This window comes from Odocoileus virginianus, chromosome 13, assembly GCF_023699985.2.
Source record: "Odocoileus virginianus isolate 20LAN1187 ecotype Illinois chromosome 13, Ovbor_1.2, whole genome shotgun sequence".
In the NCBI taxonomy this organism is placed as follows: Eukaryota; Metazoa; Chordata; class Mammalia; order Artiodactyla; family Cervidae; genus Odocoileus; species Odocoileus virginianus.
In genome coordinates, this window is record NC_069686.1 from 18,349,693 (window position 1) to 18,364,044 (window position 14,352).

At 37.6% G+C, this 14,352-nt stretch overlaps 1 protein-coding gene across 6 annotated transcripts in view; it reads left to right on the top strand.

Moving 5' to 3' along the window:
* The window catches only part of SLC25A12 (solute carrier family 25 member 12), a 189,731-nt gene that overhangs the window by 168,159 nt on the left and 7,220 nt on the right, over nt 1–14,352 (top strand). For all 6 annotated transcript variants that reach the window (XM_020896344.2, XM_020896345.2, XM_070476022.1 and 3 more), the window contains one exon: nt 14,033–14,173. In XM_020896344.2, coding sequence (XP_020752003.1) covers nt 14,033–14,173 — 141 coding nt within the window. The remainder of the gene's footprint in view (nt 1–14,032; nt 14,174–14,352) is intronic.

A 14,352-nucleotide genomic window follows, 5' to 3' on the forward strand; every position in this document is an offset into this window, starting at 1 on the left:
TACTTTTCTAAGAATTTGTCCATTTCTTCCAAGTTGTCCATTTTATTGGCATAGAGCTGCTGGTACTAGTCTCTTATGATCCTTTGTATTTCAGTGTTGTCTGTTGTGATCTCTCCATTTTCGTTTCTAATTTTGTTAATTTGGTTCTTCTCCCTTTGTTTCTTAATGAGTCTTACTAATGGTTTGTCAATTTTGTTTATTTTTTCAAAAAACCAGCTTTTAGCTTTGTTGATTTTTGCTATGGTCTCTTTAGTTTCTTTTGCATTTATTTCTGCCCTAACTTTTAAGATTTCTTTTCTTCTATTAACCCTTCATTTCTTCCTTCTCTAGTTGCTTTAGGTGTAGAGTTAGGTTATTTATTTGACTTTATTCTTGTTTCTTGAGGTAAGCCTGTAATGCTATGAACCTTCCCCTTAGCACTGCTTTTACAGTGTGCCGTAGGTTTTGGGTTGTGTTTTCATTTTCATTCATTTCTATGCATGTTTTGATTTCTTTTTTGATTTCTTCTATGATTTGTTGGTTATTCAGAAGTGTGTTATTCAGCCTCCATATGTTTGAATTTTTAATAATTTTTTTCCTGTAATTGAGATCTAATCTTACTGCACTGTGGTCAGAAAAGATGACTGGAATGATTTCAGTTTTTTTGAATTTACCAAGACTAGATTTATGGCCCAGGATGTGATCTATTCTGGAGAAGGTTGTGTGTGCACTTGAGAAAAAGGTGAAGTTGATTGTTTTGGGGTGAAATGTCCTATAGATATCAATTAGGTCTAGCTGGTCCATTGTGTCATTTAAAGTTTGTGTTTCCTTGTTAATTTTCTGTTTAGTTGATCTATCCATAGTTGTGAGTGGGGTATTAAAGTCTCCCACTATTATTGTGTTACTATTAATTTCCTCTTTCATACTCGTTAGCATTTGCCTTACATATTGCGGTGCTCCTATGTTGGGTGCATATATATTTATAATTGTTATATCTTCTTGGATTGATCCTTTGATCATTATGTAGTGTCCTTCTTTGTCTCTCTTCACAGCCTTTATTTGAAAGTATTTTATCTGATATGAGTATTGCAACTCCAGCTTTCTTTTGGTCTCCGTTTGCGTGAAATATTTTTTTCCAGCCCTTCACTTTTAGTCTGTATGTGTCCCTTGTTTTGAGGTGGGTCTCTTGTAGATAGCATATATAGGGGTCTTGTTTTTGTATCCATTCAGCCAGTCTTTGTCTTTTGGTTGGGGCATTCAACCCATTTACATTTAAGGTAATTATTGATAGGTATGGTCCCGTTGCCATTTACTTTGTAGTTTTGGGTTCACGTTTATACAACCTTTCTGTGTTTCCTGTCTAGAGAAGATCCTTTAGTATTTGTTGAAGAGCTGGTTTGGTGGTGCTGAATTCTCTCAGCTTTTGCTTGTCTGTAAAGCTTTTGAGTTCTCCTTCATATCTGAATGAGATCCTTGCTGGGTACAGTAATCTAGGTTGTAGGTTATTCTCTTTCATTACTTGAAGTATGTCCTGCCATTCCCTTCTGGCCTGAAGGGTTTCTATTGATAGATCAGCTGTTATCCCTATGGGAATCCCTTTGTGTGTTATTTGTTGTTTCTCCCTTGCTGCTTTTAATATTTGTTCTTTGTGTTTGATCTTTGTTAATTTGATTAATATGTGTCTTGGGGTGTTTTGCCTTGGGTTTATCCTGTTTGGGACTCTCTGGGTTTCTTGGATCAGTGTAACTATTTCCTTCCCCATTTTAGGGAAGTTTTCAGCTATTATCTCCTCAAGTATTTTCTCATGGCCTTTCTTTTTGTCTTCTTCTGGGACTCCTATGATTCGAATGTTGGGGCATTTCACATTGTCCCAGAGGTCCCTGAGGTTGTCCTCATTTCTTTTGATTCTTTTTTCTTTTTTCCTCTCTGCTTCATTTATTTCCACCATTTTATCTTCTACCTCACTTACCCTATCTTCTGTCTCCGTTATTCTACTCTTGGTTCCCTCCAGAGTGTTTTTGATCTCATTTATTGCATTATTCATTTTTAATTGACTCTTCTTTATTTCTTCTAGGTCCTTATTAAACATTTCTTGCATCTTCTCAATCTTTGTCTCCAGGCTATTTATCTGTAACTCCATTTTGTTTTCAAGATTTTGGATCATTTTTATTATCATTATTCTAAATTCTTTTTCAGGTAGATTCCCTATCTCCTCCTCTTTTGTTTGACTTGGTGGGCATTTTTCATGTTCCTTTACCTGTTGGGTATTTCTCTGCCTTTTCATCTTGTTTAGATTGCTGTGTCTGGAGTGGGCTTTCTGCATTCTGGTGGTCTGTGGTTCCTTTTTATTGTGGAGGTTTCACCCGGTGGGTGGGGTTGGACAAGTGGCTTGTCAAGGTTTCCTGGTTAGGGAAGCTTGCATCGGTGTTCTGGTGCATGGAACTGGATTTCTTCTCTCTGGAGTGCAATGGAGTGTCCAGTAATGAGTTTTGAGATGGGTCTATGTGTTAGGTGTGACTGATTTACTTCATTTCTACATGTCACCAAAGAAAATACATGCTTATGATTATAATTCATCATAATAGCTACCATTTCTTGATCATCTTGTACTAGACTGAACACTTTATAGGCATTATCTCTTTGTTATTCCCAGCTATTAATAGAGTTGAAGAAACTAAAAAAGCTCAGTGAAATCAAGCACTTAATAAATGGAAAAATTGAGATTCAAACTACTCTGTCTCTGAACCTGTATTCTTTCATATTTGGTATATGTTTCTATTCATTCAGTCTTTCATTCATTCTCTCATTCATTGAATGATTGCTATGTTTAAGGAAAAGTTTTGAAATAACATCTTTATTGAGATAGAATTCATATATCATGTAATTCCCCACACATGAAGTAAACAGTTCAGTAGCTTTTAGTATATTCATAGAGCTGTGCAATTATCACTATAGTCAATTTTAGAACATTCTTATCCCCCAAAGAAACCTACTACCCTGTCTCTAATGATTCACCATTTCTGGACATTTCTTATAAATGGAATCAAATATGTGGACTTTTGTTCCTGGCTCCTTTGACTCAGAGTAGTGTTTTTAAGGTTCATTCATGTTGTGGTATGTATCAGTATTTCAAGCATTTTTATTGCTGAATAATATTTTAGCATAATTATATGTAGGTAATACCATATTTTGTTTATTCATTCATCAGTTGTTAAACATTGGGTTTTTTTCTGCCTTTTAGCTTTATGATTAAGTGCTGCTATGAACATTCATGTAAGGAGTTTTGTGGACATATGTTTTCATTTCTCTTGTATATATACTTAGTTGTAGAATTGGTAGGCCATATGGTAACTCTAATTAGTATTTTGAGGACCTGTGAGACCATTTTCCAAAGTAGCTGCACCATTTTGCAGTCCTCCCAGCAATGTATGAGGGTTCCAATTTTTTCACACTCTTGCCAATACTTACTATCTGTCCTTTATAGCCATCCCAGTTGGTATGTAGTGGTATCTTACTGTGATCTAATGACTGACATTGTTGAGCATTTTTTCATAAATGTACTGGCATTTATATAGCTTTGGAGAGCAATCTATTCAGAATATTTGGCCATTTTTAGTTGGGTTGTTTGTTTTATTATTGAACTGTAGGAGTTCTTTATATATTTAGTGTACCTTATCAGATATATCATTTCCACATATTTTTCACTTTCTTGACTGTGTCCTTTTGCAGAATTGAACTTTGATTTTGATGAAGTCCAACTTACCTTATTTTTTGTTGTTGTTTGTGCTTTTCATGTCATATCTAAGAAGTCATTGCCTAATCCAAGATCATAAAGATTTATACCTCTATTTTCTCAGAGGGTTTTATAGTTTTAGATCTTACATTTAGCTCTTTGATCTTTCACACAAATTTTTAACCTTATTTTGCATTATTTTGCTTTGAGCAGAGATATTACCAAATGAAGGTTTTATTTTTTATTGTCAACATCTCATTATATTTCCTCTTAATGTTTTTATATACATGATCGTGTGCATGTACACAGACACATGCTTGCACAATATTTTTTTAACCAGGTCCAAGTTTTGTTAACTCTGACTTACTGATTGGAAATGCAAGCAGCTCTCACTGCTTTTAAGGGCAGCAGAAAATCACAGTGGAGCTTCTCACTTTGGAAATAAATACGATCTTTGGGAAAAAAATTATAAACAGAGTGTACATTTTCATATTTTAAATTTTCGTCATGAACATTAACCAAACTTTATATTAAAGTCTTCTCAAGAAACACTTACTAGTTCAGAATTTATGATTTAGGTGTGATTGCTTATTTTTTGTTGTTGTTATTTCTATAACTTGAATTTTAGATTTAATAATTTCTCCACACTTTTTTAGGTGGAGATGGGATAAGAGTGTATACATGTGGGTACAGTTACTCAGTAAATATCTGTTATGGGTGCATATGAGTAATGTATATGTAACAATAGGCTTCAAATAATTTTTCTCATTGTTCTCATAGGTAAGCCATCCTTATCAGGCTGTATGTTTTTATTTTTCTATAAGAAAGTCTCTCTTTATATATGTATAAGTATATACATATTTGTATATACACACATTATATGTTCATATCAGACATAAATATAATTGTTTAATTATGGTATCTGTTGTGTGCAGAATAATACTATGTCAACTCAGAATTTTTCAAAGTACTTTCACATGCACTATTATCATCTCCTATAAAATGGGTAGATGAAGAACAGAAGCTCAGAGTCTACCTCTCACCTCAGATCACACAGCTAATATATGTTGCAGTTTTCATGTATTCCCAAGTATTTTGATTTTAAGATCAACTCCTTTTGTTCTATAATACTGTCTTAGGAAATCAAATCAAGGCCTTGTTCATTTGTAAAATAAATCTAGCTGAGTCCATTCAACTTTGTAGTGGCTTTTCTTTTTTGAAAAATATTATATGGATGTATATTATAATAATTTAATATATATCTGAATATATATGCTATTTAGGTATAAAATATATTTAAAAATCTTAGATATAAGCTTAATGAGTTTTAACAATTGTATACACCCATGAAATCAGCACTCAAGAGTGAGATGAAGAACATTTCACTCCAGGAAATTAATTCATGCCTCTTTCCAGTCAGTCATGCTTCCCCTCCCCCAAGCAGCCACTGTTCTGATTTCTGTCAACAGTTTTGTTTCTTCTTGGATTTCATATCAACAGACACATACAAAATGCTTTCTTTTATGGTTGGCCTCTTTTGCTTAATAAAGTGTTTTCAAGAGTCATCCTTGTGTGGGTATCAGTATTGGTTTTTTTGTTCAATTTTACTGAGCATTATTCCATGGTATGAATTAACTACAATTTGCTTTCCATTTTTCTATTGAAGGACATTTTGGGTTGCTTTCAGTTTTTAATCGATTATAAATAAGGTTGTTATAAACATTATTTAGTACCTAAGAGTAGTCTAAGGTAGATATATATGCAGTTTATTATAAAAGACATTGCCAGTTGGTTCTTTGACATATCATTTTACAGTCTCATCAGCAGTGTACAAATATTCTAGTTACTCCCTATCCTCAAAATGTTTGATATTTTTAGTCTGTTTTAGTTATTCTGATTGGTCTGAAATTATATCTTGTTGTGGTTTTAATTTGCATTTCTCTGATGCCTAAAGATATTGAGCCTCCTTTCATGTGTTTATTGGCTATTTATCTTTTTTGGTGAATTATCTGTTCTAGTCTTCTACCTGTTGAATTAGGTTACTCACTGTTACTGTTGATTTGTAGGAGTTCTGTATACATCATGGATACAATCTGTTGTCAGATATATGTGTTATGAATATTCTTCCCAATCTGTGACTTGCCTATTAGTTATCTTAATGGTCTCTGTAGTGGTTTTATGAAAGAAAAGGATTATGTGAATTTTTTACACATGTCCATAAACCTAAGTGGGAAAAAATTTAGTGTCTTTCTGAGTCAACAGAGAAGTCCCTTGAAAAGTCTAAAAGGACTGACCTATATGTATTTTCTAATGATCTCTCTGGTTAAGTATCTGTTTTTATGTTGTTAAACTCTAGCTAGAGCACTTAGGAGCTTCCCTGGTAGCTTAGCTGATAAAGAAGCTGCCTGCAATGCAGGAGACACCAGATCGATTCCTGGATCAGGAAGATCCCCTGGAGAAGGGACAGGCTGCCCCCTCCAGTATTCATGGGCTTCCCTGGTGGCTCAGACAGTAAAGAGTCTGCCTGCAATGCGGGAGACCTGGGTTTGATCCCTGGTTTGGGAAGATCTCCTGAAGGGAGGGCATGGCAACCCACTTCAGTATTCTTGTCTGAAGAATCCCCATGGATAGAGGAGCCTGGCGGCCTACGGTCCATGGAATCACAGAGTCAGATACGACTGAGCAACTAGGCACAGCACAGAGTACTTACCTATCTGATCACATTTACCTCTTTCAAGTAAATGATCACATTTACCTACTTGTAAAAGGATAAGGTTCCAAATAGGAAAAGGAGTACATCAGGGCTGTATATTGTCACCCTGCTTATTGAACTTATATGCAGAGTACATCATGAGAAACACTGGGCTGGAAGAAGCACAAGCTGGAATCAAGATTGCCAGGAGAAATATCAATAACCTCAGATATGCAGATGACACCACCCTTATGGCAGAAAGTGAAGGAGAACTAAAGAGCCTCTTGATGAGAGTGAAAAAGTTGGCTTAAAGCTCAACATTCAGAAAACTAAGATCATGGCATCTGGTCCCATCACTTCATGGCAAATAGATGGGGAAACAGTGGAAACAGTGACAGACTTCACTTTTGGGGGCTCCAAAATCACTGCAGATGATGATTGCAGCCATGAAATTAAAAGACGCTTACTCCTTGGAACGAAAGTTATGACCAACCTAGATAACATATTAAAAAGCAGAGACATTACTTTGCCAACAAAGGTCCGTCTAGATCAAGGCTATGGTTTTTCCAGTGGTCATATATGGATGGGAGAGTTGGATGGTGAAGAAAGCTGAGCGCCAAAGAATTGATGCTTTTGAACTGTGGTGTTGGAGAAGACTCTTGAGAGTCCCTTGGACTGCAAGGAGATCAACCAGTCTATCCTAAAGGAGATCAGTCCTGGGTGTTCATTGGAAGGACTGACACTGAAGCTGAAACTCCAATACTTCGGCCACCTCATGCAAAGAGTTGACTCATCGGAAAAGACCCTGATGCTGGGAGGGGTTGGGGGCAGGAGGAGAAGGGGACAACAGAGGATGAGATGGCTGGATGGCATCACAGATTTAATGGATATGAGTTTGGGTAGACTCTGGGAGTTGGTGATAGACAGGGAGGCCTGGTGTGCTGCGATTCATGGGGTCGCAAAGAGTTGGACACAACTGAGCGACTGAACTGAACTGAAAAGGATAAAAGTCATAAAATTAAAAATGTACATATTGCTCAACAAAGGACTGATGGCCCCATTATGCTGCAGGTTTTTTCATAGCCCTGCATGAACATACGTCCTGGAGAAGACATCCTTTCCCTTGTATCTTGCTTCCAGTCGGTGTGGTGCTCTCACCTTAGTTACTGCACAGGAGCTATGTGAGGTCAATAAGGTAGATGATGGAATCTCTGTTGTCATATTAGGAAACCAAGGAATGAAAAGCTTATGACCTATCTCGGTTACAAAGCTAACAACCATATAGGTAGACAGCTTTCCAAACCTGGAATCTTTCTGTTCTTTTTCTCCCTTTGGCCTATGTGTGCACGTGAGCTCACACACACCACCATATCCATGCCCATATAGGTATCGCAAGGGGCCCACTTGTTGGTTGGAGCATTTACTAATCCTGGGAGCCCGAAGTGGTAGCTCGCCAGCTCCCTAAGCCATATCTTTCTCAGCAAGCTGAGCTTGTAGATCCCTATAAAGAGCTGTTTGGAAGTGGTCTCTTCAGCTCCCATCCCTAGGAACCAGTGTGGTCTCAACTGTGCTTGCATACTTACATGAACACACATACATATGCACACATGTTAAAAGTCCACGTATATTATGTCAGTATGTATAATTTAATCTATTCATATCTCTGAACACCCTGGCATTTATCATCACTCCATTTAAACTATGACTGTCTTGGACTATTTTAGAGCGAACCATAGTGTTTCCCGTTGCTGTATACAATAAGAATGCTTGGTTGATGGCACTGTGAGCCAGAGCCACTGTCTCTTTTCATCTTGCTTGAGTCAAAGTGACAACTAATTCTATGACTTTTATTTGTTTTTCTGGCTGTTTTAAATGCATATATTTTGTACATCTGTTCAAGGAGCTGATATGGCCTTAAATTGAAGTTAGATTTTCATTTATCTCTGTAAGGGAAGACTTTAAAATGAATTGTTTAGATTGGACATTTGTCAGTTGGAAAATAGTTTCAAACTGTAAGAGACAACAGATCAAAGAGGGAAGTAAACAGGGGACTTGGTGTGTGGGGGTGGAGGGGTGGGGGGGGGGGGTCATGCAGCCGGTGGCTGGATCCCCAGCCTCTTTGTGGTCTTTGCCCCTGGGTAGGATTATGTGGGCAGGTCGAACAGGCCCAGTCCTGTGTGCAGCCCCTTGGTCTCAGGCACATCAAAGGTGAGTGGTGACATCTCAGTATTACATCCTTTTCTCCTAACTTTTGCTGTCAGCTTTGTCTGTTATTCGCTCAGTGATGTCCAACTATTTGCGACCTTGTGGACTGTGGCCTGCCAGGCTCATCTGTCCATGGGATTCTCCAGGCCAAAATACTGGAGTGGGTTGCCATTCCTTTCTCCAGGTGATCTTCCTTACCCAGGGATTGAACCTGGGTTTCCTGCATTGCAGGCAGATTCTTCACTGTCTGAGCCATCAGGGAAGTCACTAAAGCTTTAATAACTAAAGCTGTCAGCTTTAGTTGGTTTATTTTCTCATTAAAAAATTATGCAACACAAGATGATATGGAGGTTTTTCCATTCTGTTTTCTGTTGGATGTGGGTAAGCCTCATTCAAAATGAAATTTGTTCTGTCTCATTGTGTCATTTGTAATTCAGTTCTGGAACAAAGAAATGACAATACTGAAAAATGGAAGCATCTAAGTCAGTTTTAATATTAATGCTTCCATCTCTTTAAAACAATAAACAACAAGTTTGAAAGGGAAGTTTAACAGTTAGAGGTTAGAAATTAATTTTGTTGATTTGGTGAGTGAAAAAATTCACCAAAGGTATTATTGTAAGAATTGGTATGCTAGTTAACACAAGTGCAAGGTAGGAAGGTAGGAAGACATCAAATTACACAGTGTTCATTTAAGACTACATAGCTGTGTATCATGTTTTAACCTGCAGTTTTATTTATCTCAGTGTCTATTATTTCAGATCACTAGCTTTACTTAGTTTGATTTTTTTTTATGTCCATATATACGTAGGTAGATAAGCCTATTAAAAATTTTGGATCCACAGATAACTAGGGCTAACTACTTTTTTCAAATGCATTTAAAGTATATGACTTCCCAAGTTTCCCATGGGGAAGCATGTATGAGAGAGGACCTGGTCTGTAAAAAGAGCTGTTGTTTCTAAGACCAGTTCTGTTTCTTATTTCTGGTGGTGGGGGTAGGGGTTGTTTTTTGTTTTTGAGTAGTTAGTACATTCGATTCAGAATTTAAAAGATATAATGGCATATGCTTTGCAAATTCTTTCTCCTAGCTATTTACTTCTCCCCGGGGTGCAACCAATGTTTTCATCTCTAAGCTAGTTTGTTCTTTTATAAACTTAACTAAATTTTGACATATTTGTGATAAATGGGTGCCTAATGTTTTATGTTCTGTTTTTGTCACTTAGCATGATTTTATTATCTAATATTATAGACTGAATAAGAGCATAGAATTATTTGTGCTTAAATATTTACTTATTGGTAATTTAAATTTTTTGTTTAATTTTGTTGCTTTAAAAAATAGCAAATGTCAGCCTATTTGTAAAAATACAGATACTTTTTTAATTAAAAAGTTACTATATTTTTCACACTTTAACACATCTGAAATTCTGTATATTCAGTGATTATATTTACTGTAAGTAGTGTTTTTTCCCTGTGAATATCTGTTATTAAATTCATGATATCAGAATCAGTAGTCTTTAGAGGAGAAATGATATTTTCTGGTGTGTTTGTTTCTCAGAGGGGAAACAGTTAAGGATGTGATAACATCATAATCTTGTTCTTTGTCACTAGATTTCTTATCAGAGTAATTGAATTAGTTGCAGATTTTATTCCCCCTTTTCCCTGTTCCCAGTTTAATATGTATGAGAGTAGTTAACCTCAGAGCTTAAAAAAGGACAGTGCATATTTGCCTTATGTGTTTTCCTTAAAGTGTTACAACGTACCCAAAGTTTCAGACAAATTAGATAGCAGTCTTTATTATTCAGTGTTTCTGTGTTATTGAACTCAGGCTTGGCTGTTTGCATCTTGAAAGCCAGTACTTGAGAAGTAAGTGTTAGTTAGAAAAGGAAAGGTTGCTTTATTCAGGAGGCTAGCAATCTGGGCAGAAAGAAGGCAGACTCGCTTCCGAAAACCAACTTCAAAGATTCTGCTCAACCCTGAAAGTTTTTAAAGCGAGAATCATTTGGGGAGGGGGATCTGTCTTCATTATCTTCCCCTGTGTACAGTCAGTGATGAGGTAGCATGGCAGTGCTCCTGCAGTCTTGTATTAAGCCTGAAGTCGCCATCCTCCACCTGCTTGGGGGCTTTAGTTCCTATAGCAGTCAAAGGTGATTTGTTATGTATATTTCTTGGGGAGGAACCAGAACCCTGCCTCCCGGCTGCATTGTTGTTACTTGACTGCTCCTGCTTTGTCTCTGGGCTTCTGCCCGCTCCCTTTCCTGAAAAGCAACTCTTTGAATCTGTCCTTTGGAACTCGGGGAAGGTCGGGGAGGCTGAAGGAAGCCTATTTACTACAAACTAGAAACAGGAGACAGAAAGGATCCCACAGGGTCTTGCTCCATTTCATCTGGATATTGTCTATATATTCCTAGGTCCGTCATAAAGTTCTTAAAAATGATTATTTTTGAAGAATATATAGATCATGAAATTGGTAGAAATTTTCTCCTTCAATCATAGTAGAGTACACACATAGGTGTGAAACAAACAGGTAGGTGTGTGCCTTGGTTATAGTGTCATTTCATTGTTTACACATTCACTTGTTATATTTCATGTATTTTACATATATATGAACATAAATATATATATATAAATATATGTTTTGTGATTGTGTCCAGTGTGTTGATGGGACTTAGTGTGTGTTGTTATTGTTGTTCAGTTGCTCAGTAGTGTCTAACTTTGTAACCCCATGGACTGCAGCCAGGCTTCCTGCAGCCAGGCTTCCCCGTCCTTCACTATCTCACTGAGTTTGTTCAAACTCAATGTTCTTTGAATTGGTGATGCCATCCAACCATCTCATCCTCTGTAGCCCCCTTTTCCTCCTGCTTTCAGTTTTTTCCAACATCAGGATCTTTTCCAGTGAGTCATGTCTTCGCATCAGGCTGCCAAAGTATTGGAGCTTCAGCTTGAGCATCAGTCCTTCCAATGAATATTCAGGGTTGGTTTCCTTTAGGATTGACTGGTTTGATCTCCCTACTGTCCACGGGACTCTCAAATCTCCAGCACCACAGTTTGAAATGATCAATTCTTTCTAACTGATGAAACACAGCTGAAAGAAAAGCCTCTTTTATGGTCTGACTCTCACATCTGTACAAGACTACTGGAAAAACCCTAGCTTTGCCTGTATGGCCCTTTTTGTATATGTAGTACAGGTGCTGGGTAACAGGTCTTAAAGGCATGTAATGGTTAATGTGTTCATGTTTTCCTTCTTTTATTTGTACTGTTTTAATTGAAAGCCTATTACATGCACATGAAAGAAATTTGGAGAGCTGTTAAATACAAACTTCACTAAACTGACAGTTATTTCCAGAAGGGTCTGTGAGAGACAGAAGAGGAGGGAGCTGTGTCTGTGTGGTTGGGGGCGCAGTGCTGTTTGGAGTATTCCTACTCTGTGGGATATTATAATTTACTAATGATTAAAAACATGAAAGAACTTTGTATTTATTTAAACATAATGTCCGTATTTAAAGAGTAGAACCCAGGGGTTGACATCATCTGGTGGTGGCGAATTTGGGGGATTATAATAAAAATTTATGCTTTTTTTTTTTTAATCTGCTTTAGTTTAGAACATAAAGCGCATTTTCCCAGAGATAGTCTTTGCAACCATTATTTAAACAAGAGGTTTCAAGGAAGTACTAAACTTTTGTAATTGGTTTGGTCTTTAATACTAGAGCTACAGGAGCAATTACTTGGATTATCATTTTAACATAATTTTTCACCCAGCAATCCTTTTCAAAGTATTGTTTCCTTAGATTGAAACATTGAAATACTTTCTCCTGCCTGCAGTGCAACAGATTAAGAGACAGAAGCAGGGGCAAATCAACATGTAAAATTGGGTCAGTCATCATTCAGGAACCTTTGTGCCAGTGGTCTGGGTTGTGTAGATTTGGGAAATCCAGAGAGAGACGGCAAATTGCTGCATCCTCAGTACTTGGTGGACAAAAAGAGGATTAGGGCCCTGAGGAATCCAAGGCAATCAACTTCCTACCAAGAGGAAAGGAATCTTGTGTCAGTGTTGGCAGTTGTGGATGTTGATAGGAATGAGGGATCAGGGTGAGAACAGGAGTGTTTTGTTGGTTTATAGCCCCTGGTCAGTTAGGAGAATGGTCTGGGACTTTTTGCTGTCCCTTGGAAAGGGGGTCTGGAGGGCTATGGGTTTTAGAAAAATGAACAGGAATATGGGTGAAGGTAGAGTATTGAAGTGGCATTGAATGTTGCTTGTGGGTTTTATGGGTGTTGTTTATAGTCTTTATATACCTGTGGAATTCCAGTACCCAATGAGGCACCTGTTTCCTGTTTCACATGTGACATGCTATTACAGTGAAGTTATGATTATGTAATGTAATTATGGTTATACGAGTGTGGTTCTGATTATATAATATAAACAGCTACACTTAAGATGACAATGTGCAAATGAGATTTTTTTCACTTCATGAATGGAAAAAACATATATTTATGTGTTTTAATTTTTATTTTTATGTATCCATATGTGTACACACACACACATTTTTTTCTTCCTATGGAAACCAAAAAAGGAGTTGGTAGCAGTTTTGTTAAACATTCTCTCTCCTCCCCCCAACAGACTTCCAGTGCAGATACACTTTCATTATCTAAATTTAAGTATCTATGATCGCTCACCACGGGTGAGTGTGGAGTCTGGCTTTGGTTGTCTTCTCTTGTACTTGTGATAACTAGATGCCCCATTTCCCACCTCTGTCTTGAACAGTGTCTCTAGTTTGGTCTTGAAATGATACTGCAATTGTCCTTCCAAATTATCTTCTTTTGTGTGGATGTGGTTGCAGAGTTTTGTTCGGGATAATACATTTTAGAATTTGAACCAGAGGAGACTTTCCACCTTTGGCTAGCGTGGGGTAAAAACACCTCTGTGTTAATTGCTCTGCAGTCCAAGAAAGTGGCAGCAAGTGGTTGAGCTAAGGAGACTGCTTGTTTTTAAGAAGAGGAAAGAAGCTATGTAGACCTGAATTTTAGCTCCAGCTTGGTAGAAGATACCAGTCAATCTCCTACCATCTCTTTCCCTTTCTTTGGAGCACCAGCTGCCACATCTGGCTTCACTTTTGTTTTCCAAATGAGTTTATTAGTTTTGCCATTTTGGATATGGCTGGGTTGACCCAGGGAAGTCTGATCTGGGAAACACTCCTGACATTTCAAATAGAAGCAAACTAGACATGAGTTGATTTGAGACAGAGTTAGGGGCCATCCCTCTGAGCCCTTCCGGCATCGGCCAAAGCATTGGACTCTTATTCCCCTCCCTGCAAAGGGGGAGGAGTAAAGAGGTACAGTGTGGAGGTCTACAGATTTTTTTTTTGGCTGTACTCCGGGTCGGTCAGGTGCTGATATGGAAATCTTCTCTGTCTCTCCTTTCTTGCCTGCAGGCTGGCGGCTCTCAGGTCATCTTTACTAACCCTCTGGAGATAGTAAAGATTCGCCTACAGGTAGCTGGAGAGATCACCACAGGACCCAGGGTCAGTGCCCTGAATGTGCTCCGGGACCTGGGACTCTTTGGTCTGTATAAGGTGGGTATATTCCCTTGGGTTTTCTCAATAGAGAGGTTGTAGTGTACTCCATAGAAATGTGAAAAAATGTCAAAATCAGAGTACTTCCCCATAAATGGAAAAGCAATCTTGTCCAGCAGGGTAGTTCCAATAGTAGAAAATCAAAACAAAAAGAAAAAATCAGGACACTTCTATTAGAG